The sequence below is a fragment of the Drosophila gunungcola genome, unplaced genomic scaffold (assembly GCF_025200985.1).
Source record: "Drosophila gunungcola strain Sukarami unplaced genomic scaffold, Dgunungcola_SK_2 000001F, whole genome shotgun sequence".
Lineage (NCBI taxonomy): Eukaryota > Metazoa > Arthropoda > Insecta > Diptera > Drosophilidae > Drosophila > Drosophila gunungcola.
This window is the reverse complement of record NW_026453197.1, coordinates 4,995,086-5,020,579: the sequence shown is the minus strand read 5'-3', so window position 1 is coordinate 5,020,579 and position 25,494 is coordinate 4,995,086. Positions and strand designations below refer to the sequence as shown.

Here is a 25,494-nt window from a genome sequence, read left to right as displayed (position 1 = left end):
TTTAGCTGTTATTTAAGAAAATCCTCCCTCGACGGGAGTATTTCTTAGCTTTGAGGAATTTCATTAGACAGCAGACTGAACTAAACACACAATCTGCTCGGCGTTCAACTGTCAACTCTTTGTGAAACAAAAGAAATCCTTTCGGGGTACTGGGTATTTCGTTTATTAAATCATCATTCGGCCAGCGGTTATCAATCAAGAAAACATTTGGCAGACATTGCACTCAAAGCTCGGACATGGCAAACGATATGTCCGAACCGGAGTCCAAAGAAATAGGCCTGGGAAATGCAGCAGCTGCCTGGCTAAGTGCCTGCCAGCAAAGGAAAACGGAATAAAACGAATAAATACCCCAAAACAAAGCCAAACAGAAACAGAAACAGAAACAGAAACTGTCTGCATTTTAATAAACTTTGGGGCTGCCGGGAAGGAAGCAAGTCAATTTGGCGCAACTCAATTTCAGCCACAAGGCGGCACACATGAGCTTTGAAATGTTAATAGGTAATGGCAGAGCAACTCGAAGATAATTTCCTTAAATTCAGCAAACGGCAGGCCGGGAATTGGAAGGGGAAGCAAAAGTATCGCCAACTTTGATAAGATAACATAATTTCTGTCGTTTGTCACTTGCTGAAACTGACAATTAGAAAAGTTTATCATGCAACGACAAACTCCGAACGGCAATGAGGGTTCCATTCAGGGTAGATGGCGGTCTGTCGTGAGGGGCGTGAGTTGGACGACGAAAGCAGGGGAATGACAATGCCGACTACCAGCCTTATTATGTCTGCACATAAAGCGACAGACATTTGTTTGTGTTTTAGTGTGTGGGGTGCAGGAAAAAAGAATGGGACGACGGCACACTCGAAGGATATTTTTAAAATTTTTAATAATATCAGTCAAAAGAAATTAAAGAAATGAGAACGATCATTTGTGCAATAGCTTTCATTAATAATCATTTCTAGACTTCGGTTGTACATATATGTAAATTGAATTCTTAAAGATTATTAAGCACTAATTTTTTTAATAAAATCATCGTTTGTTTGTTGACTTTCCTAAAATTAATTAAATGTTTAAAAAATGTGTTTTCATTTAAAATCCGACATTTAATAATGACTTACTTCATACATAACCAAATATTTTCTTTTTCATTATGTCAAACTACTATAAAAAAAAGTTATTTGTACATGGATAAATGAAACTGTAATAAATCATAATATATTTTTGTAATTATATATTTGTGTTTATGAAGAAACTTAGAGGATAATAAAAAGGGTTGGTATAAGTTATACAAGTTAATAAAATGTTATAGCTGTTGCAATAAATTAATGAAATAGAGCTTAGTTTTTGGCAGTCGCTTGATCTTTAGACTTCTTTGGTACATTTATATTTATAGCGGCATCAATAACAAACGAAATAAACGATTTTTTGTTCGTCTCATAATTTACATTTAAGAGAACATTTTTGGGTAGTGTTGCTGTGGAAGCCGCCCATTGGAGCCCGGCTAAGCCGTGCCAACTGTTTGCGCCTCAATAACTTTGGGCATCGAACCAAGTTTATCTTGCACGACAACGACAAGCGTCAGTCAAAGTTTTTTCTGCCCTCCCCTATCTTCCTTGAAAAATTGCCCACGGCTTCGGCTTCAGCTTCGGCTGGATCATCCATTCAATTGGGGATGGGCTCTTTCTTGCTTTAACTTGTTAGTTTTTTTTTGAAGGCGGCTCCGCAGCTTCGTTTGTGGGTTGTGGCAAATGATTTGTTCGAAATAAATGACTTTAACCATTGGTGAATGCGCCCTGTGGCGCTGGCAACAAAAAGCAGCCGCATTCGCATTCTGCCATCAACCGCAGCACTTCAGCTAAAAAGTAGGCAATGTTTTTTACTCTATTTGGAAATCTCCTTTTTTGGTTTCGAGTGCAGTCCGCACTCAGTATATTTGACTGACTGGCAGTTTGCATTTCCACTGCAGTCATTCACTCATTCACACACATTTCCCGCTTTTTATTTTGCCTTATTTCACGCTGCTGTTTTTTTTTTTTTGGCAAGCGCAAATTTCGCGTTTCGCAAAGCGAAAAAGTATGTATGAATAAAAGGCTGACAAAGAGGATGAAGGGTTTAACATAAAAACGAAAGGGAGCTGATCACAGGGTACCCTATGAACTTAGTTGAATCAAGTAAAAAGAGAAAATAGTTAATGGTCCTAAGCAGTTAAAAGTTCTTAAAATGGCAGTTTCTTTTTATTACAAATTTTCAATGCATGATTTTTTTTTTTAATTTCTTACAGCTTGTAACGAAAAACGTTTTTGTTTTTGTCTAACCTATCGCCATAAAATACTTTTACTTAGACCGAATAACAGAACTCCTATTTAAAGTCAGTTGCTTTTTCGTGTCAATCCAATCAACTAAGAGAACACTACTGTTCACCACTAAAACTAAACAAAAATGCATAGCGAAAATATAATAATAAAAAATTCAGGGCTCGAAAAAAAAAACACCGCTGCCAACTCCATTTCGCTGGTGGAGTGGCTCCGTGCACGGGGTAAAATAATAAATTGGTTGGCTCTGTCAGCGCCCAGGTATACAATTTTATTAGGCAAAAGACGATGGGGCACTGCAAAGGTGGGGGCGTCGTTGTGGTAGCAACAATTATATTAATTAATTTGTACAGCGAGCAGACAGAAATGGCAACGGAATACGGCGAATAAAAATGACGTCAGATTAATATCGCCGTCAACGGGATCCAGCGGATCGGGTTTAATTGAATATTTTATTTTTATTCTGGCAGGCACTCTCAACCCAGCTCAACCCGTTTTGCCTCGCTTTGGATGTAATTTTGCATTAAGTGCTTATCCCGCTGGAATATAAATGACGTCATTTAAGTGTGCACGATGCTCACGAAAAAGAACTGTTAAATTGGGTGAAATAATTGTGCACATTTATTTAAAAACTACAAGAGCTGTGACGACAGCAAATAAAATGAAATTAAGTGCCAGGCAAACGGATTGCGTTGCATTAATGAAACAATTAAGAAGTTTTCGGCTGCCGAGGCGACTAATGAAGCCTTAGACATGGCTGAAAAATACGCGCCATTAATATGTGCGGTGCCGAGATTATTTATGTCTGTCTCGTACTCTCCTAATGAGCCCAAAAAACGCCAAGAAGAGGTCCTAAAATTAAACAAACCAAAAACGAAATGGGTTATTGTGTGGGGGCAAACATCAAATTACATTCATTAAAATGTTGCTACTATCATTTGCATAATTGAAAATTAGTGCTTAGCCCCCGCCCGCCCCCACCGCCACCACCCCACAAATATCAATAAACGTAAACAATTAAAATTGCCTGAAACTGCTGGAGAAGGCAGAAAGCAACTTTGATTTGGGTATTTAATGAGCGGTGGCACAGCAGCAAGGCAGCACTATCCCACACGCATGTTGCGGCTTCTGGGCGGGCTCTTTTCGGCGGCAATTGTTGGCTGAGTCCCGGCCAAAACCGAGAAACCCTAATCACGCCGTTTGCTCCCGATACGTGACCAGCCTGGCCACGGCTGAATTATGCAAAAAGCCACCAGACGACGCAGGAGACGACTCGGCAGATTGAGGCTGGCGAAAATATGCGGCCGGAATGGAAATGGCACAACTTAGTGACGCAAATAATTAATTACGCAGCCCATGACGAAAATCTAGGTGAAAGTTCAGCCCCAAAAGACGCTGTTACCGTCTCTCATATCCATATATCCATCTTTTCGTCGGCGCTAAGCCCGACACCTGGTTAAGGGCACAAATTAACCGACAAAATTATTCGGAAATTTTCGTCTTTAAGGGAATTTGGTTAAGGAATATTCTGAGCAACGCAACTTTAATTAGCAGTTTGCCAAATTCTTACCTCAGCTCTCAAAGATTTTATTTTTTAAAAATATTGAATGCCTTAGTTGTATTATTGACAAAGCAAGCTATAAAAAAATACACCCTCCCCAAAGTTAAACTATTTTTTAATTTAACTGAAAAAAACTTAGCCTTTAATATTAAAACATTTTATTGAAGTTGTATATTTTCATGCTATTTTTTAGTATTTGTGGTTCTTCACTTCATTTTTGTGACAACAATATTTAAAAATATACGTTTTATAATGGTTTTAAATAATAACAATTAATTTATTTGTTAGGTTTTTTCATAAAATAATGAACTAAATATCTGTTTTGGTTTCAGAAAATTACTCAGCCCGCCTGATGGGGTTTTTCGCAAAAATTCGCAGCTAATGCCACCCACGCAACTGTGACTGATGGCTATGTATAGAAATCATGGATGTGATGCGTGCGTGCGCCAATTAAAGCGGCTTTGCCGTAGAGCCCTCTTTTCGGCGACGTATATAATTAGCTGCTGGCCGGCAGTTCCATCATCTGTCCACTGCCAGAGGACTTTCGAAATTGCTTCGTTAGGCTTTTGGGTCCAAGAGCTGGGTCCAGCAAATATTTTGGCCCCGAGCTTTGATTGCTCGCCTCGGGTAGAGCCATTTGCTGTCGGCACATGGAATTATAGAAAGGTCCACAAGGTCTAAGCCCTGGCCATCGGTGTTATATTATGGAGAAAGATTTATTTCCTTGGTAGTGCGTTTTATGGGACTGATGTGAAAAAAATCGCTTCTTGGGAAATCTATTAAGTAAAACTATTTCCTGCCCAGAGCATAGCTAAATAAACTATTTATTGTTTTTATTTAAATTAATTGCTGGTTTTATATGTAAATACTACAAAAACTTTTAAATATCCTTAAAAACTTCAAGAAAAAATTACCTACAACTTATGGGCTCTTCTTTTGGTCACTGTTCTTTAAATTCTGACCTAAAACTTAGATAATTTGTTTGTTTTTGCACTACGATACAAACAAACAATATATATATTTGCTTGTTTCGTAACTATTTTTTTTCTGGCACTCACTTTCTTATTTCTTGATTTTTCTTTTCAACCTTTCATTAAGCTTGTCATTATAACTATCCTAGAGTCATCCTTTTTTGATTTCCTTATTTTTAATTGCTTTATGTTCATCAAAGTTAGTTTTTACTTCATTCAGTCTGCTGATGAAGCCCTACCTTAACATCTTCGTGCACTTAAACTTATGTTCACGCCATTTCACTTCCTTGTGCCCACTGATGACGATTCACAAATCCGTTCGCATTGCAGTTTGTTTGTAGCCAGGCAATAACCAGAAGTAGTGCAAAAGAAACCAAAAGCAGTAATGCCCACATTGCCCCTAGCTTATAGACAAATCTAAGTATCAGAATGCTATAATCGAGAGTTCCGCCTATGAAATATCCAGTAGTCTAGGAACTTAGGGTAAATAAAAAAATGACATACAGTTAAGGGGCTTTAATAGGGGTAATTATATATATTTCATAGTAGTTAATTAAAAGTTTTTATTTAATCCATTCCCAAAGGGTTTTATAGGGTTCAAGGAAGACAGACAGATTGTGGATATTTTAAAATTATTATATATTTAATTGTACTAGTGAAGTGAAGAGAGAAGTCATAGTTCAACATACCCATGTACAGGATGCCTCCCACATGGAGAGCCAGACACTCCTCCAACTCATGGGTGTGTGCTTGTGGTATATGCGAGTGCAGGATGTCAAAGCCAGATGCCAAACAAACACCTCAGTTCATGTAACGTCAACACTCGGAGGTTCAAGTAGATGCTTAACCTGCAGCCGGCGGCAATGAAGCTGACAGTCTTCTATGATTCCTCTGATTCCAAGGCGGACCCAACTCGTTCCGAAGCCGGAGTGAATTAAAAACAGACACGGAGAGCACAGAGACGCATAGAAATGAGCGAGAATTGACTCAAAGGCTTGACTTGCCGGTTTTCCAAACACTTAATGTCGACGAAGCCCAGAGCAGCAGACTCCTTTTGAAATGGAATCAAATATCCAGCTCAGTTGACTTCCGTACAAAACGTAGGTACTTAATTAAGTTGAATAAATTCAGTTAAATCAGTACGTTATTGTAACATAGATTTAATTATTCGGAAAGTTGCATACAATACTTTTAAAATCAATAAAGTCAATCAACAGTTGGGCTTACAAAACCAAACTGGTAGTTTACGAAAACAATTTTAACTTAAACTTAACAGAGCTAACTTATCAATGATTAACTTTTCGTTTTTTATGTGGATCAATTTGAAAGGTAGTCGTAAGAAAATTAGCATTGCAAAAGGGACCCACCCCTTGAGAATCCTTTTGGACCTATTTCCTTTTACCCGTTCGGAAGTAGTAACTCCTTAGATTACGTATACGCACAGTTGCACAGAATTAATGCACAAGTTCGACCTTTTAAAATACGGCTGGCTGCTTAATGTGCGGCGCGTGTTGGCTGAAGTGATAGAAACCAGGGATAGAGGGAAGTATCAAACACTTGAACGATAAAAATAATGAACCCGATGTGTGTTGATAATGCCCAGCACAAGCACTTCTAGCCAAACTGCCCAGGAAAAGCAAAAAAAAGGGACAACGGTCTACAGCTCCTTGATAAATGATGCTTGAGCGAGCCCCTAGGCCTGGCAGAAAATGTGGCTTGCTTTGCAAGTAGATTAGCATTGAATTTGAATGGAAAATGAAAATGTTTTCCACTCATACATCCTGAGACCAACTCTTCTTAGCTTTTTCCCTGCGTGTGTCCAGTTGTTGGCAGCAATAATCAAATGAACTAGATTGCCATAAATCAAAGTTTGTTTGATGGTCGTTATTTGGACTTGGGTCAGAGGCATGCACAGATAAAATTTCGGCAAACAAAAAATGCTTTTCCTCCGCTCCTTGATGGCCGAATATTTGTCAGAGCATTGGGATTGGCCACCCCCGAATTCAGTTAGAAGTATTTAAGGCCGAAGAGGAGCGGCTAAAAGCAAACAAATACGAAAAGTATTCGATTACGTGCGCTTTGCTCTGCGCACTCAATGGACATTTATTTTTTTTTTTGGAAGAGATGCCTAAGAACCCAAAATGGCTGAAATATAAAAAAATAAGTGCTGGAACTTAATTAATTAATTAAGAGTTAATTTAAAAGCACTTTTGGTAACAACTAAAAAAACAAAGAAAAATTAATAAAGTACTCAATGAACTGCCAGAAATCCTTTTCAAGAGTCCTTCAAATAACCAATGAAAATGTAACTATTTTTTCCCTTTTATCTAAATTGCTTGTATATTTTTATCAATGCGAAAATTATTGAGTGGCATAGTATTTTTTGTGTGCTTAATAGAATCAAATATAAATTATGTTGTTTGGCTATAAATTTCTATAAAGGTACTTAAAATTATTGCTCATTACAAGTCCTTTAGTGTATACGTTTTGGCTACGTGTAGGCTACGTTTTGGAGCTGTTGCAATTGACCTGTCAATACCAAAGGTTACGCTTCCATTTAAACAAGCTAATTTACAGGACTCGCGGGTAAATTAAATGAAACAGGCAGATAGCTCACATAAAGTTTTAATTGAACAAAAAGGCAAGTGCAGGAGCAGCGAGTCAATGACTTTTGTTCATCTTTTTAACCCGCTGGCCATTCATAATTACAGACAAGTTACCACCGCAAAGAAGAAAAGGAGTCGCTGCCACCGCGGCCTCAAAAAAAGAGCAAATATCGTAAAATATTAACTGATTTACAGACTAAGCGGTACCATATACTTAAGCTTAAAATAATGAATAAAATAGCGTCAAAATCTGTATGCATAAGAAAGTTACGTTTTACTGAGTTTTAATATTATTGAAATACTTCAGCCAGCGTTGAGTGAGCTGCATTTTACCACAAATACCGATACACCCCTCCTACTAATGGGTATTTTATATACCCGGCAGGTAAGTCGAACAAGCTTGCAACAAAGGCGAAGTTGGTGTTGGGTCTCCTTTTCATGTTGTCTGCGTTGGAAGTGCACTGAATTTGTGTATAGAAAACACGAGCAAAGTTGGGAAACAGAAGGAACATTATGAATTGGGAGGGGATGAGGTAGAAAACTGTTAAAATGATTTCCTGCATTGCACGCTACAAAACTTTAAATGCAACATGAAGCAGGAGCAGCAAAAACAGCAGCACGCAGTTCGTTAGGCGAACTCCATTCGCCAGGAGTTGGGCAAGAAAACTTGCAGCTGATTATGCACAACCAGTCTAATTAAAAATAGTTAATGCCGCAACGTAGCTGCTGCCGGGGCCACAAAATATTTCTGGCAATTATTAAAGCACACGCTTTAGGGGCAAACATTCTGAAAATTAATATTAATGAAGTACTCTTGCAGTTTATTACGAAGAAAAAAATCAATAAACAAAATTTATCAAATTGAATAAATTTAAAATAGAAGAAGGATTTTCCTGAAAGAACATGGCCAACGAAATATAATTATTCTGGTTTTTATGATGCCTTACGCATTTCGATTGTTTAATCAAAGCGAAGATGTATTGCATGACTATAAATAAACATAAAATCAGCAAAGTAATTGCACAAAGCAATAAAATTCATCAAAAATGCGGCAGCAAACCGAAAATTTTACGCTTAATTTAACCACGCAGACATTGCCCAAGGGCAACATTCCTGAACACCCACACACTACGTATGTATGAATCGAACAATAGCTAAAGTAATGCTAATCAATTATGAATCAATGCTCAAAAGCGAAGAACAAGTCAAAACGCGTACGGCAAAGGCACACACAAAAAACGTGGAGCAAAAAAGCTCCGACGAAATTGTACAATTGTGCGGAAAAAGGCGATGGGCTGGGAGTTTTCGGGATAGGTCCAGCAATCCGCAGACGTACATATGTCGTCATTACGTCGGTATTGTGTTTGTTTTAATCAGCGGTGACGGCAAGGCCTGGAGTCAACGGCAAATGTTTGCAACCGCCGGAACGGCAAGGAAAAAATCGGGGAAAAGCGAAAAAAGGAGCCCGCCAAGCAAATCAAATCAAAAGCCAGACCAAGAAGAAAACCTTGTGTTGCTCAATTCACCCTGCGCACTGATTGGGGTATGTGGGGTAAGTCAATTCATTTGTTTCGGTTGCCAGAATCTTTTGTTCCCAAAACTACTAAGAGTGAGAAAAAAAGTCAAGAGGAAATAGAGTTTTATCAAGTGCTTAGTTCTAAATTTCTCCAGAATTTGTATTAGATGTTTTGGTTAAACATAAACAAGAGTTCATTGGTTTTGATATACAAATAACTATCCGCAAAATTACACTACTATTTTAAGTTTCCTTTTCTATGACCAAATCAAATGCAACACTGCTTCAGGGATGCCAGATAGAGCACATTAATGATGCCCATTAACGCAATTCATGTCAATGATGCCAATTCTACATTTTTTGACGGTTCAGATCTTCCAATTTGGTTACGTTGATATGTAAATTAGTTTTTAGACCGATATTTGCAAGGTGGCAAAACTTAAGTTTATTATAGAGTTTGATACTTTTATAACCAGCAAGTTTTAATCCAGGTAAGTCCACATTTTGTTCTTCCATCTTTCTGGAAATTTTTAAGGGTATTCAGTTATCCAAAAATACCCCTATGCAGAACCCACTTGTTTTTACGTCACATCGTGCAGATACCGCATTCCTACGCTTTTTATTTCAATTGAAGTTGAACGGCCACCGGTTTTTACATGGTGAGCCCTATTTTCTTGTTGCCTGCCGCCCGCCATTTTTATTTCCAATTGGGAAGCAATAAATGTGCGCCTGCGTTGGCAGAGGCGGCATTCGTGCCAAACAATGAAGAAGACAAACAATCAGCAATCATGCCAAAATTTGTTTTCATTTTTGTGGCGCCCACACACACACTAGGACAAAATCCCGTTTTCTGTGATTGCCGGCACAACCATTTGGCATTGATTGAAGTGTATTTGTTATGCAGCCGAAAAGTGTTGTTGGCCCTGCCAACACCGCACCCCTTCACCGTCGGCAGCCTCTTCGTCTTCAGCCCGATCAAATTACTCCAAACTATTCGCAAGATACCAGGATTGGCCGGGTCCTTAACTATCACACATATATAAACGTTCGCCTTCGGTTACGTTTTTCTAATCTGGAATGTGTCAGGATTCTCCTTTTTCTGCAGATTATCGAACAGAAATAGCTGCCATTACTCAAAAACTATTTTACAGATCGACTGAACAAACGGCTTAAGGCAGCAGGAACTTCAGAAAAAAATTAAATTGGTTACAATTCGAATGGAAAATTTTCTTTTCTTCATTTTTTAAATCTTTAGACAAAATCATTAATGTAAAATTTGTATTCAATTTCAGAAAACTAAGCGGTTTAAAGGCCATAGCTTAAACATTTAATTAATGTGCAGAAAGTCCGTACACAAAGTGTACAATTTTTTTTTTTTAATAATTTATGCGAATGCATACAAACATATATGTTAAAACTAGCTGGAAACCCATACCGTTGATAATCTGGACAGATTAAAAACGAAATAATAACTATCCCAGGCCATATTTGCTTAATATGGTTTAGTGTTAGTTGCCAATGCATGAGGCCAGCCCACATTGTCTGTATTTTAGTGTCGTCTAGCATGACAACCGCAAATTTTAGAATTATGACATGAGCATGCCACACGGCGCGAACCGACTGACTCGCCCATTTAGGTGCACACTCCTGCAGGGTATTTATCTTTTTTGCATTGGCCATTTCATCATTTCACCACATCGTGTGCACCACTGCCAGCCACATGTCGAACAAGTAAACATGCGAATTAAATATATGACCAGCATGACAAAGAAAAAAATAAAAATAAGAAAAAAATATCATGTAAATATACATTTGGCGAGAACGACGGCTGCAAATGCAAAATATTTTCCCACAAATTATTCCAATGAAGATTGCAAGCTGACTTTATAAGATATTAAAATGATTTCGAATTTGAGACATATCCTTTAGAGCTTCCGAAGTTTTCATTCTATGGCTTTCCGAGAAGGATTACACTTAATTTATTACTTTACAAAATTAATATTTCGAAAGTAGTTGAACAAGTTTTATTTGACTAGTTGCTAAAGTGGTGTCTATAGAGCACTTCCGATCTGTAATGGCTCATAAAGAGCGGTTTTATTTGCATTTAATTTGGCAGTTTTAATCACATTTCTGCATATTAGGTGGAACAGCCTGATAAAATATTCACAGGAAGAACAAATGGCGTTCGACACGGTAGAAAAATATTAATCGAGTGGCGAAGTAGGCAAATAACAAACGCCGCTGATAACTAATAATAACATTTAGGCAGACACGCAAGGAAACGCTTTGCATTTGCCGTTCGCCATTTCCCATTTTCCATTTCCATGGCCATTTCCCGCCAGAAAACTACACGCAACGGAGACTGGCTGTCCGCGTTAAAGTCAAACGCCGAAGGCGTCGCCGTTCATTTCGAAACGCCTTAGAAAGTGAAAACGCACATGTGTCCACGGGAAAAAGGGGCTGGCAGGTTGTGGGTGGAGTGCGGTAATACTCATAAGGAAATTGTCATAAATAACGCACGGATAATGGCTTCCTTTGCAATGGTTTCATTCTTTGTTTTGCCACACCCTGCCATCGATGAGAAATTTGATTGAGGGTATTTTAATTTCGTAAAAATCAATATTCTGTTAAGTAAAAAATGTATTAATAATATTTTAACATAAATTGAATTGCTGATAATAATTAGTTAACTGTCAGTCCGACTATACATTTTTGATGAGTTAACTTTGTTTAAAATTCTATATTTTGTTCGTTACTGTTTGTGAAGTATTTTTAGGTTCACAAACATTTTTATAACAAATTAAACAAAATGATTAAAACATTTATTTATAACGTTGTGGAACAGTGAACATTATTTGGCTCACCTCTTGAATCTTGCAGGGTATCCAAGAGTACTTTTCGTCCCTTTCAATTCTTGTTGTGCTGGCTTTCTTGGCATTTCTGGGCTTTTGACACCGAATTCCGTTGCCGTTGCTGTTCAGTGGTCACGGAATGGGGAGAGGGCGAGGTTTTCGCATGGCTCGCAAGCTTCGACGACTGGCCAAAGTGAAAATCACACTATATTTCAATTTCATGCGACAGTGCGCAGAGCGGCGGCGCGTCTACAGATTTATGACTAAATTCGCATTCACATATAAGCAGCTAATAAAATGCCGAGCTAAGCAAGCACTTTTTTCTCGGAGCCTTACCCGCTTTAAAAACGAAAACTATTTGGGTAAATGTTTGCCCAAAGCTGATTGCGTATACGCAGCGTGTGCCCTAAAAGTTTATGGCTGCCTTTGTCGCCGTTAGTTGCTTTGCCTGCCTTTTCATGCACTTTAAAAAAATTTTTTGAAAATGGTAAGCCATTTATGAAGTAAACTATAGTTTAAAGCAACCGATTTGTTAATATTTATATATTTTTTAACTTAATTTAGAAATAATAAAGTGCCTCACTACTAATTTTTTAATGCTAGTTTGGAAATGGGTATATAAGCCTATGTTTTACAAATGGTAGTCTGAGTCAAGCTGAATATATGACTATTCTTTTTTAAAATGTTTTAAAACATTTGAGAATATTTTTTGTAACGTGCACCCATATTTTTTTGGTTTGTCTGTTAGCCTGTGTGAGCTGTTCTTGAAATCTTTCTTGTGTCAGCGCTAAAATTTCAGTGAAGTACCCGTGGATGCCTGTGCAAACATGGCCGCCGCTCCTTCCTTTACTCGAGGGCGCTACAAAGAGTTTGCTCGCAGCCCTCGTGACGGAGCTGCCTTTGATCCCTTAATGCCAATAAAACGTTCACATGTCTTCTGGGCGGCATGTTGCGTCAACTTTTTATGTGCACTCCTCCCGCCCGGAAGTTTTTGCATGTGACGAACTGTCTCCGCCCGATAAGCAACACTTTTAGCGGCTTACGCCCGGCTGAGCGGTGGATAAGCCGTAGCCATTGCCAGTAGCAGCGCCGTTGCCGTTGCCATTGCCATTGCCATTGCCTCGATTGCCTGCTGCGAAGTTTATCTGCCCGACCTGGCTTGAAAGGCGCCAAATGAGCGAACACGGGCGCACAAAGCCCGCTAATTATGACGCATGTGAGCCGAAACTCGCTGCTGAAAGACCGAAATGCTTACGCGGCCGTTTAACCAACGTGATGCAGCAACAATGACGCGTTAATTGCAAAAATAATTAATAATATTGCCAGGCCGAGCTGAGCTGAGATAAACTATTGCCACATAATGCGGACGTGGCACAGTGTTAAAATAATAGCCAAAGAAATTGCAAATAAAATACGATCTCCATGAGGTTACATGAAGATTACAGGATAGTAATTATTTTATCAATTAAGTAACATTGGACAATTTTTTTTCCATATTTTTATAATTTATAATTTGTTTGTAAAATAATAAGCAAAAAAACAAAAGAAAAAATGCAGCATCAGATAACTTTTCGATACACTAAAGCAAAAAAAAACCGAAGTACTCCCGAATGCTTTAAAATTAAAGCGCATGTGCCTGCTCTATTATTGTTATTGCGTAGAATTCCTGTCCTATTTATATTTAGACCTAACCAAATTTCACTGTGTCTAATTTTATCGGGCTTTCTGTCAACTGTCAGCCACTTCAGCGCAGCTTCAGCTTGTGAGGCAGCTCCTGAGCCAACTCCAGATTGTTCAGATATCTCGGGACGTATCTTTGGCGAGTCACTTTTGGCGTTTGACATGTCGCTTATGTTGTGGTGGCCTGCTTAGAGTGCGTTCGTAGTCAAAGCCCTGTCAGATTTGTGTCAGCCGTCTGAGATCGGCCAAGTGAGCGTTCTCCCTTTGGCACATTGCACATACGCCCTGTGGACGCGGCGGGAAAGAAGGCGCCTTAATTAATATTGATGCCGCATTAACAATGCGGTATTTTCGGCTCCTGATTAAATCTGACTGATGATTTTTGATGGGCAAAACGAAAGCGAAAACAAGAACGCAACAAAACGTTTTTGTTTAAGGCAGTGGCTTAATTAAGCAGCGAGCTTGGTCCAACAATTGCTCATTGTTGATATTTAAGGCTTAATTACGGGCAAGGCCAAGTTGGTTCGCTGGAAAGTTTTCAGTGTCCTGAACTGCAATTGTTGTGCCGGCTCTTTGTTCAGAGACAATCCCCATCCCAGTCCAGATTATTGAAACGTTTTCCTAATCAGGACAGAGTGCTCGGCCCAAGGAAGTCACCCCTCCAGGCCGGCACTAAACTTGGCTATTTGGCTTGGCCTTAGCAATGCATGGCCCGAAAGACACATTCAGATAGTCCCGGATCTGAAAGTCAGTCTGACTGGCTCGTCAAGTTGTCACATTCACGTTGACAGCAGCCGGTTAGACTCTGGTTTCCTCTATATCCTGGATAAGAACGCCCGTTGCTATTTGACCCTTGCTTCACTTGGAGAAAAATGTACTACAAATAAATAAGTGGGAGAATTAAGCTTTAATTTAAGCTTTTTGTTTGCAAGGGTATAAGATAACTATTAAATGTGATTGCATACATTTTCTGGCTATAAATAGTCTGGTTACAAAATTTATTGCAAACATAAAAAGATAGACATTATTAAGTTATTATAAATTTTTCCCATTAAGGCTATAAAAAAATACCTAATTTTTATATCTCGAGATATATGTCTAAATGCAAGCGATTTTATTTCAATGTTCCTACTCATATTTCCTTCTTCTGACCTAAATTATCGTATCCTCTGCTTGGGTAAAAATGTACAATTAAATAAGTGGTCGTTTTCATTTATTTGAAATAATTTAATAATACATTTATTTTCATTCATTATCTAAGTTGTATTTTTTTTATTATTTTCATGCTGTCAGTGCTGTCTTTGTTGGATGAGCAAAGTATGAAAGAAGAGTTCATTACACAGAAAGCATTTTTATTCCGCTTGTGGCTGCCGCATTATGGTTGCCGTCTGAGTCCTTGCTTCTGATGTGGCTTATTTCGGTTGTTCATTGCTACTTCACCTGACTGTCTATAAGACAGTAGAAGAAACTGTGCACTTCAACCGACAAAAACAAGTGATTTTCAACTAAGGCCTAGTCAATCAGTTAGACATGAACAAAATATAAAATATCATACACCAGACAACATGTGTATGTGCGGAGCAGATTTATTTTTATACAAATTTAAAGCACTTATTTCTTCAATTATGGATTTAGAGCTTAGTAAAAATTTACTGAATTGCGTGTGTCTTGGCTTGATGGGTGGTGTAAATACGTAGTGAACTGCATACTTGCAAAACCAATGAGCGTAAGCTTAACATTTTCAATGGCGTGCAAAACAAGCGGAAGGCAACTTATTGTGTTGCACACACACACAAAAGGAAAAGCCGCGAGGAAAACGAGTTCCCAAGTGGACGGCGACCGACCGCGCGGCAAAGTAGAGGTCCTGGTGGGCAGACACGAGTGTCGGTAAGAGATAGTAAAACTTACAAGCAAAATGAAAATACAATCGCTGGACGTGCTCTTAACGTGCGCATAACAGCCAGCCGACTTTCAGGAGATGGGAGGAGCAAACAAAAGGCAAGGATTTCCTCAAATGAAGCGCACTGGGTGGACTACAAAAGCTTTCTTCGATATTAGCGCATGCCTGGCATTGTTCCTGTAGATGCAGCAGGAGCATCAGCATCATCGCCGGTTTACACACTGCGTATACGCAACGCACGTGCAACAAAAGGAAATTGTTCCTGTGCACTCTGCCGTCGAATTTCAATTAACAAAATCATCCTAATGCCGGCTCGCCTTCAGAATAGTTATCTGCCAGGTTGACCCAAGCAGGCGCATGCAGCTGATGCATAAAACCATGGCCATGAGTTCAGGCTGAGCTCATCCGTATCCTGTCTGGCTTAAAGGAGCTAGTAGTTGTGCGGTGTTGACATTAAAGCTGGCTCCTGAGGAACTTTGTTCAACTGGGGGTAAATAAAGCAATTTTAAAGTAGAATACTTGGATGACTTTAAAATCTATAAGCTTAAAGCTTAAACTATTTCAAATTATGCACAAGAAGTACATCATTGCTTCGTTCGGAGCTGTCAATACTTAAAGAAAATTATGTTAAGCCCCACGGAAGGTGTAGAGTAATATTTTAAAATAAAAACATTTAAGGACCAAGTAAACAAGTTGCAAAATAAATCATTTTTGCAGACAATTGCTTCGTCCGGCATTTTGTTCGCCTTTTTTTCTTTTGCCAGTTTCTATTTCAGGGCACTTCTCAATTACAGAACCTCGCTCTAATTTTGGTTGGTGAAAAAGGAAAGTTGCCGACTAACTAATTGCACACAATTTTGCACAAGCTCCAATTCCTACAAAATAAAGCAACTACCTACTCTTTTTTGTTGGCTCTATTTCGCCCGCACACACGTTTGCCAGCATCCTTGTAGCAACAACAATTAGAGGCAGGATCACGTTTATAGCAACAGCATTTTATTAAAATGCTGGAGTCGCAGTGGCAACAAATGAGATAGAGTAGCGCGTTTTTAATTTGTGCAACAACGAAGGTGCAAGGGAGTGGGTTTGGGGGTATATACGGGATGCCAGCCACAATACACGGCACCCGAAAAACAGAGCAATGCGGCTTATACTTAACAACGGCTGGCAACAGGACCAAAAAACTGGCAACGGACCCCAAGTACGTGTTGCCATAAGTGTTACGTGAGTGTGTGTTTGGTGTAACGTGGGTGTGTGTGCAAAGGGTTCGAGAGTGTGCGGATGACTGTGACCCAAAATCATTAGCAATATGAGCAGCCGTTTGTATTAAAAACAAAACCAGAGCTAAGGGGAATGGGCTGTGATATGCAAAAAGTTCACCGAAGTATTAGGTTGGGAATAGTGCTGGGGATACTCTGTAAATATATATTAATAAGCTAAATGTATATGTTATTAAAATTCAAAGAAGGATTTCCACCATATATGCTTTAAGGTGGTTTAGTTTTATTAATTTCTACTTTAACAAAACGCATTGGTTGAATCTTATATTACTTTTTGCATTTCTTGTTTCGGCGCAATTTAAAGTTTAATTAATATTGTTAGACAAGTTCTTAGGGGCAATGTAAGCTATACATAATCAAACCTTTATATTTTGTTTGTCTTAGAATAGCTCAATATACCTCAAATATCCTTTAACCTTTTATTTTTGGTGGCATATGTGTGCCGGGCAAAAGGTTAAATTAAATGGCTAAATGATAAGCATTTGGGTTAAATTGCTCCGCCTGGCAAGCTGAAGAACACAAAACGTGAATATATGGCAAGCTGAGGGGAATCGTGCCCCTTTTTTTCTGGCTTGAATGGAATGCGTACAGTCGCTTCTAATGTTTTTAATAGCAAAAGTTATAATGAATTTGTTAAAGAGCAAAAGCAGCTGTGGTGGGGGAGTTTCAGTCTTGATTGTTTAGCGTTCTGTTTGCGTTTGCCTTTATTGCCCCATCCCTCTGTGTTTTTTTTTTGAAAATTTTGTTAAGCTCGAACCATTGAAATTATTGTGTGTTTTTTGGTTTGTTAGGTAATCAGGAGCGACGAGCTTAATTTTTTTTTTAGTGAGCTCCGCTTTTGCGGTTACCCCGATGTCGGGGCTGTCAGCATTTTATGTTTATGTGTGCTGCGCATTTTAAGCAAGTTTTTCCTTTTATGTATTGCTGTGTTTGACTTTTATTTTAATCACGCAAAATATTGTGCAAATATTTAATTATGGGCTTGTTAACATTATTTGTGCGGGAACATAATGTGACCAAAGCCTACTGTCTGAATACAGATTAAAGTCGTCCTTGGGAATTGTCATCGTTATTGCGACTAGAAATGACCTTTACGTTATGAAAGAATGCGGATAAATAAACGCTTTTCTGTTACATTAATTGGTGGAAAATCTTTTCTTTATCGGAAGAGAAATTTAAGCTTGTGAGGGTTGCATCTTTATTGTAAAATCTCTCAAGGCAAAGCTGGCAATAATCAATTTTCTGTCTCGAATGATGCAGTTTCTCGCATGGTTTCATCACCAAAAACACCTATTCAAAGATTTTTTTTGCTAAGAACTGGACGGCAAACAAGGTCTTAGGGCGTATTCAACCCAACTTCCGTAGTCCGAGAGTTGACAAAGTTTTTCCATCGGCCTCTCGAGCAAACAACTCGTTAGGCTAATGCAATTTCTTGTGCTCTGGCCAAGATTTGCGGTGGGGTGTCGATGGCCCGCAGCTTATCACAGCTACCGCATCGACGGGCAACATGCAAAATTCAATTTTCCAACACTAATTGAATGGTTTATTTTGACAAGGTGGCCCCATGTTAGCTGATAGCCCCAAAGGGTTTGCCGCAAATACAAACCCACACACTCGAGCACACGAGCACTCGCACAGGTGAGTGCAAAATTGGAGCAACAAAATTCGCCCTGCTGCATGGTGTTTGTGGTAAATTTATAGCCTGGATAACGCGTGGCCCCTACAGCTCTTTTAATGCCAAAAATGAAAGTTTTAAATGAAATTTACTGAACCAAACAATTAAAGTAAATCTATAAACATATAAATATATGTTATTATATTTTTGTGATTCTTTCTGGGCTACATATTTACTGGATTAGATAGAATGAGGTTTTTATTTATCAAATTAACATTTTTATAGCCATATATATAAATATAACATTTTTAAGCGACTTAAAATTGTACTAATTTTTATTAATTTAGCTTGTTTAAAATTAAAATCATAAATAAATGTAAGGGAAAAGGAACCTGTTTATTTAAGATTTATTTAAGAGGGGGTCAGGGTTATTTTTTAAAGCAGCACCTGCAGGTCTTCTCGGCCTTGAACCAGTACACCACTTGGTGTCTATACTGTTCGCCAGGCTCCAGATTGATCGAGGGGAACTCCGGGTGGTTCATGGCATCGGGAAACTTCTCCGTCTCCACACAGAAGGATCCGTGCTTCACATACCGCGAGCCCTTCTTGCCCGAAATGGTGGCCATGTTGTTGGCAGTGTAGAACTGCATGCCGGGCTGGTCGGTCCACACCTCCATCGCTCGGCCACTGGGCGGATGCACAATCTTGGCCACCTTGACGATGGCTCTTTGTACCCGGCCTCCGTTCACCACAAAACAGTTGTCGAAGCCCTGGATCGATCGATCTTCGAACTGCTTCAGTCGATCGCCCAGCAGAACGGGCGACCTAAGGTCGAAGACTGTGTCTGCCACTACGTTCAAGTTCCCGGTGGGGATCTGCCAATTGTCCGTGTCCACGATCTCGCTGGAAGCAATCTCCACGGTGTGCTCCGCCAGACCTTTGGCCCCGGATGCATGGCCAGCCAGGTTGTAGTAGGCGTGGCTCGAGAGATTGACCACCGTCTGGCGATCGGTGGTGGCCTCGAAGGTGATCGACAGCCGGTTCTCGTTGTCCAGCCGATAGGTGACCAGACAGGTCAGAGTGCCCGGATAGCCTTCGTGGCCATGGGCCGAGTCGTGGCGGAAGACCACGCCTTCGGCCGATTTCTGAACTACCTCCCAGATGACGCTGTCGAATCCCACGAATCCGCCGTGCAGCTGGAATTTGTCCTGGAAATAATGGTGAAAGATACATTGGTTACTTGCATGTTTAATATTACATCATTAAAATAGAAACAATAACTTTTTGGGTTACAGATGGCGCTAATTTTGAATCTATTGGTGTGACGTTCTCTGGCGGTCAGGTAAATGCAACTGCTTATACTTAATTTCTTACAAATTTTTTAAATAACTTTTTGATGGAAACCATTTTAATTGTGTGTTGGTAAATAATAATTGAATAAATAAATGCTATTTGTGGTTGTTAGGTAGACCTTTTGGGTTACAATTGGCGCTATAAATGCACAAATAAAATCCTGCATTTCTAATCCCAACACTCTAAATCTTACAACTCCTGAGATCTCGAAATTCAGAGGGATAGGACCGCAATTAATAAAAATACTATTCATAAAATAATCTTCCAAAAACTCGCTTTATGTATAAGGTTAAAACTTATCATTTACCTGGATGTTCTTGGTCACCTTGATCGTAGTGTCGTCCACGGAATACTCGCCGTTGGCCACCCGGTTTGCCACACGTCCGAGGGTTCCGCCGATGTAGGCCCCCTTGTTGGCCACATAACCGGCGACGTCGTCGAAGCCCAGGCACACGTCTTCCGTCTTCTTGGAGTCGTCGGGCAGACAGACGCTCTGGATACTGGCCCCCAGCTGGATAACCGACACGGACATGCCCTTGGTGTTCTTCAGCGTGTAGCAGCGCACCATTTCGCGGGACTCGGTTAGAGGGTTTACGGCCAGGCCGAAGTTTTTCTCCTCTACTGTGATCGACATTTTGGTGTCCCCTTCCCTGGTTCCTTACCTTACAAATACTTGACAGTAACTGCCTCGGCAGTTTGACTAAGAAATTGTATTAAATTCTACGAACCCTATGAAATTTGCTTCATATATGGCCAGCTAGATTTGTTTGTGGACGAAGTAAAGCATTTTAAGTGATATAGTAAAAAGCACAATTTGATGATTGTTATTATTATTATTATTATTAAATCGCTCAAAAAACACAACTGATAAATAAATAAATATACAAATTTACAAGTTTCTTAACTTTCAATTATAATTGTTATTATTGTAATACCATTTTTTGGCTTAACAGAGCTTAGGTCCAGTTTGTATGGTCATGTCTAATTTAGGGTTTGCAATCCTAATGAAAAAGTTTAAACTGAAACTGGAAAAAAATCAGACTGCCAAGATTTCCGTGCAGTATTCGCAATTTCTCTCTTAAATAGTTTTCAAACGTTTCTTCTTCCCATTTTAACTGTTCGCAACTTAACATGACATTGAGAAATCTGACTTAAGTAGACTGATTTGATTAAAAAAAACTCGGCTTAAATCTTTTAGACGATAAGTTCTGTTTAATTTAAAGCATATATGCTTGAGGCGATGTTATAAGGTCTTGAGTGTGAGATAAAAGCTAATGGCTACTGATATTTGGAAGGCAGAAATTGTTACTCTTAGTGTCCAGCATTGTTCATTGTGTGCAGAGCTCTAACGATTGCTTTGCTTGTGGCATTTGACGGAGCTTGGCTGTTACGGACAATTGAAAGTTGAAACTGTACGGAATTACGGGATGCTCCCCAGTTGGCCATCATTTATGGATGCCAACGTGCTGGCATCGGTTTATCTTTTCGTGTGCTGGCTGTCTGGCTTGTCTGCGGTTGCAGCTGCATCTTCAACTTGTTGTGGCATTAACGAAGTCGTTGATCTTGCTGCATGTGTTGGCAGTTTGGCTCTAATTGAAATATTTTTATTGCCATTTGGCCCGGCCCTCGGCGGTCGGTGGTGCCATTAATATTCATTAGTCGCAGAGCCAAATGCATTAGCAGATTGCAGCAAAACAGTCTGATAAATATGTACAAGCAGCTTCTGTGCTGTGTGAGCAATGTGCTAATGCTTTAAACTTGTCCCAGAACAAAGCGTTTTATTTGCGGAAGTCATTAAGTGGTTGGGACGAGGCTACAATGTCTTGGCTCAAATTGCTGGCTCTCCGAAACTCTCTGATTGCGGTTGTGGAGTGGAACTTTTGGTTGTTGCCCCATCTTTCGGCATGCCCTGCGCACAGTATTACGTATACGCCTACGGAGCAGATGCGACCGCGTCTTGTTTTTGTTCATGGCTCGGTCCTGCGGCCAGGAAATGAAGTTGAAGTCGCCAGCATTACCGCAAAAACACGACGTTGCAAGTTGCAAGTGAATTTGGTTTCCGGCTTAATTTAGCCAACGTTTGCTTCTTTATTTTTGACAGCCATCAGCGGCGGTTTTGTTCTCATTTTCGTCTGTTGTATGCAAATTTCGGCTACAAGTCAGGACATCAGCTGAAGTTCGGCACGGGGGGTGTCTTTTTGTAAAATATAATGGAATAGCAATTCTCCAGCGGAAGTCTGTCTGCTAATGCAAAGTTTTGAAAATGGTTTTTCAAAAGGAAACTGCCAAAGGCCTGGACAGGACATGAATATTTATTGCAGTAGAAACCATCCTTTCGTTGGCTTGGATATACTGGCACTTGGACAAAAAGGTGCAATTATTTTGGAAGCTTGCAAATTTAATCTATGTAAAATTGTATGTTTAATAAAACCTGAGAGTCTTTTTTACAATTTGCAGTTTTTTGCTTATTAACTATAAATGCCTTGCTGTTGAAATCAACCCCCAATCTTGCGAATATATCCATCGGGAGTAGACTTTAATTAACCTGACCAAATATTCAATTAAGCACCTTCATGTACGTAAAAGCTATCCACCCTCCAAAACAAACGACCCCGGTCGGCAATTAAATGCTGCCTGGCTAGCGGCTAACAATGCCATGATTATGTGGCCCCCAAAAACCCACCCAGTGGAACGCATAGTTTGTGGGCCGCGATATGCCCGTCGTATTGGTCGCTCATACATATTGGCGATGTGCAGTCATTTGTTCATTAGCGCAGCGCATAAAACTCATCAAGGGCAATTAACATTAACGCAGGCAATCAGCGAGTTGGTCCGGCTCTCGGTTTGTCCTTGTCGGCGCCTTGAGCGCCTCGTTTGCCACTGGGGGGGTGGATTTGGGGTGCCAACTGGCTGACTCCCAGGACATTAATTATCTTATTGGCCTATATACCGCTCATCCGCGTCGAGGTTGAAGTGGCAATATTTGAAAGTCTATTAAAAGCTCAGCGCTGGCAATCAATGCTGGACGATCTGCTCTTGTACGTGTGCACATATCCTGTGCCGCAGGACGAGGCCAAATTATTGAACATGATATTGAATATGAAGCCGGGCGTGGCTTCGAGCGGCGATTGTCCAGCGGAACGGGCCGAAATCAAAGCCACAAAAGAAATCCCAGTTTGCATATTAACAGCAGCTGGTGCCTGGCCAAAAATTGAATAGGAGGTGGGCTTGGTTGGCCCTTTGGCGGGGGCGGGGCTCGGTTCTGTTCAGGAATATAGTCCTGTACATCCTTTGTCAAGCTGAAAATGCAAATTGCCATGACATGCCCTTAACCATTTACCACACGGCGCCCGGCCATCGAGTTCTATTTTTTTTATACCCCCGGCCGTTTTCTGCTCCTGCCTTTCTGTACTCGCTCGTTGGCCACTTCAGGCCTGGCTGGCATAAAGCAAAACGCAAAAAGGAATCAGCAGTGGACATGCAAAGCCATTGGGAAAGTGCATTTTGGAACGGACCAAGTGGATACCCTTTGGCTATACTGCCTCACGAATCAGCAAAAATAATATATATATGATTGATTTATAATTCCTTGTTGTGTTAAAAGATATATTATTATTTCAATGAAAATCTGGCATTGGAGTTTTGTTTTCTTTGAATCCTTATATTTTGTTTAATATGTGTAATGAATGTAGTTCATTCAGTTTCTTGAGAACAGAAAAGGCTTGCTAATATTGTTCTCAAAACCATAATGTCTACGGTGCCTTACCTTATTTGCTTAATTAAGTGCTTACGAAGCCAGGACAAATGATTAATTTAGTATGCCCAAAATATGTATTTTTTCAGGACAAAGAAAGGGAATTCCTTCTTACATATTTATACTTCCTTGAAAACATTGTCGAAGAAAAAAATAGTTCGACTTTTGTCCAGATTACTGGTTTATTTAACCAAAAATTCACATTAAGATTACAGAACGTTATATATATGAGAAATCAGAATTTTCCTGGATATGTCTGTTAAAAAGTTAAGACCAATTTCTACAGGAATGAATATTAATGTTTTCACTTACAGAAAGTTTTAGCAAAACAAAAAACGCCAGAAATTGTTTTGAAAATATAGATATGTCAGCCTTTCCATTTAAATAATATTTTCCAAAAATTTTTTTCTTTTAAGTAATTTTAGTGATGTTGTCTCATATTTTAACAACAATATATACTTCAAAATTGGATTTCATAAGAATTCATATAAATTAGTATTTAATAAAGCTGGTCATGTTCTTTAAGGTATTTATTTTGTTTATGTTACATCGATCAAGCTCATGCTACCCTGCAGTGTCTACAAGGTATGCAGAAAGTTTTCAACCAAAGAAAGCGTTCTTTGCAAAAAACATGAGCCAATTCTCCCGAGCTTTTTGACCATACGTCTGCGGTTAAGTTTGCCCCAGCCAGGACCATTCAACCTATCCTTTCAAGGCTCCGTCGTCCCCCACACTCCCGCCATAAGAAAACCACTCTGGGGATGGGCGAGGAGAAGCGAAAAAAAAGGCAGACCGCACAAATTGCTTGGGACGTCGCCGGCAACGCTGCGTGAACCCATGCAAATTTCTCCCCCAGGTAACCTTTGTGCTTTGATTGATTGATGGACAGCCGGAGAGCGGAGTCGCCGTGGTCATCGTTTCGCCAGCTTTCTCCTTGGCCGAGAAACTCCAATATTGAATTTAATTTGTAGACACGCGTAGTCGAGGGCTGCGTATGCAAATTCAATTTTTACCTTCCGCAAATTGAAAACAAAGGTGCACTACTGGGCACGGTTTCGGTTTTGATTGCGGGCATTAACAACTTTTGACATTGTTTTACATTTCTGGGGAAATCAAAAGGAAAAGGTAGGCAGTTCTGGCCCCATTGAGACCCGAAATCAATCCCCAATCCTTACCCTTGCCGGCGATTTTAATCAAAGTGTCAGTTTTAAATTTTGGGGATAGTGCGGACACCGCTTTCCTGGCTAGCCGAAATTTATTGTCAAAATTAATTAAAAATTGTAATGAGTTCTGTTTTGCGGAACGCACCAAATCCGATCCAACTCGACTTAAGCACATTGACGGCGATTAATTTGTTTGGCATTTTGCAATTTGATTTAAAATTAAGCCAAACGAACACCGGCGTGAATTTCAATTAGTTCCGCATTTCGGATTTCGGTTTGTCGGACATCGGTCTTGGCCATTTTATGCCAATTTGATTGGCCTGTCAGCGGGCGAGAATTTAGCTCTTCAAACTGGCAATCGGTGATTTTATTTACCGCTCGCATTTAAATCACTTCGGCCCGGCTGTCCAAATCGATTAAAGGCCAAATTGTGTAAAAAAGTGTGGCGCAAATCAATAGTTAAATATTGCAAAATATTTTCAGTGCAATGTGCCAAAATAAGTGTGACTGCAGTTGGCCTGTCACATCATGGCCCAAATGAAAAGCCATTTACACGCTTGTTCACTTGTCCCAGTTTCCCTCTCGAAGAGCTCGCTTGATATGCAATACATTTTTTTCTGAATTCTGTATTCTGTATTCAGTATTTTCACCGGACTCCTGCAGGACAAGTGCAGAATCGTGTTAAGTTAGAGGGCAGTGCGGAATGCCTATAGAACAAAAACAACTTCATCTGGCTGTGCATATGCATATGAGCCGAAATATGAATTCCGGCATGGGAACATGGCATATGAAAATGTACAATTTTCAAGCTCCCGGGGAGAAAGTGCGGCAGAGCATTGACAGTGCAAGAACAGGGAATTGTTTTCGGAATGACAATTTACAGATTTCTCTCATATTCCGGAGAAAGTACTCACTGCATTGTTGCCTAGAAACTTGG

At 39.7% G+C, this 25,494-nt stretch overlaps 1 protein-coding gene across 1 annotated transcript; it reads right to left on the bottom strand.

Annotated features, from left to right (window-relative positions):
- Positions 1 to 18,666: 18,666 nt before the first annotated feature.
- LOC128261365 (galactose mutarotase) lies at positions 18,667 to 20,355 on the bottom strand. The gene is made up of 2 exons (XM_052995029.1): positions 19,948 to 20,355; positions 18,667 to 19,495 (listed from the first exon to the last, which is right to left on the bottom strand). Exons 1-2 carry the CDS (start codon positions 20,272 to 20,274, stop codon positions 18,716 to 18,718), a joined length of 1,107 nt encoding a protein of 368 aa, XP_052850989.1. The 5' UTR covers positions 20,275 to 20,355; the 3' UTR covers positions 18,667 to 18,715.
- Between the last annotated feature and the right edge of the window lie 5,139 nt (positions 20,356 to 25,494).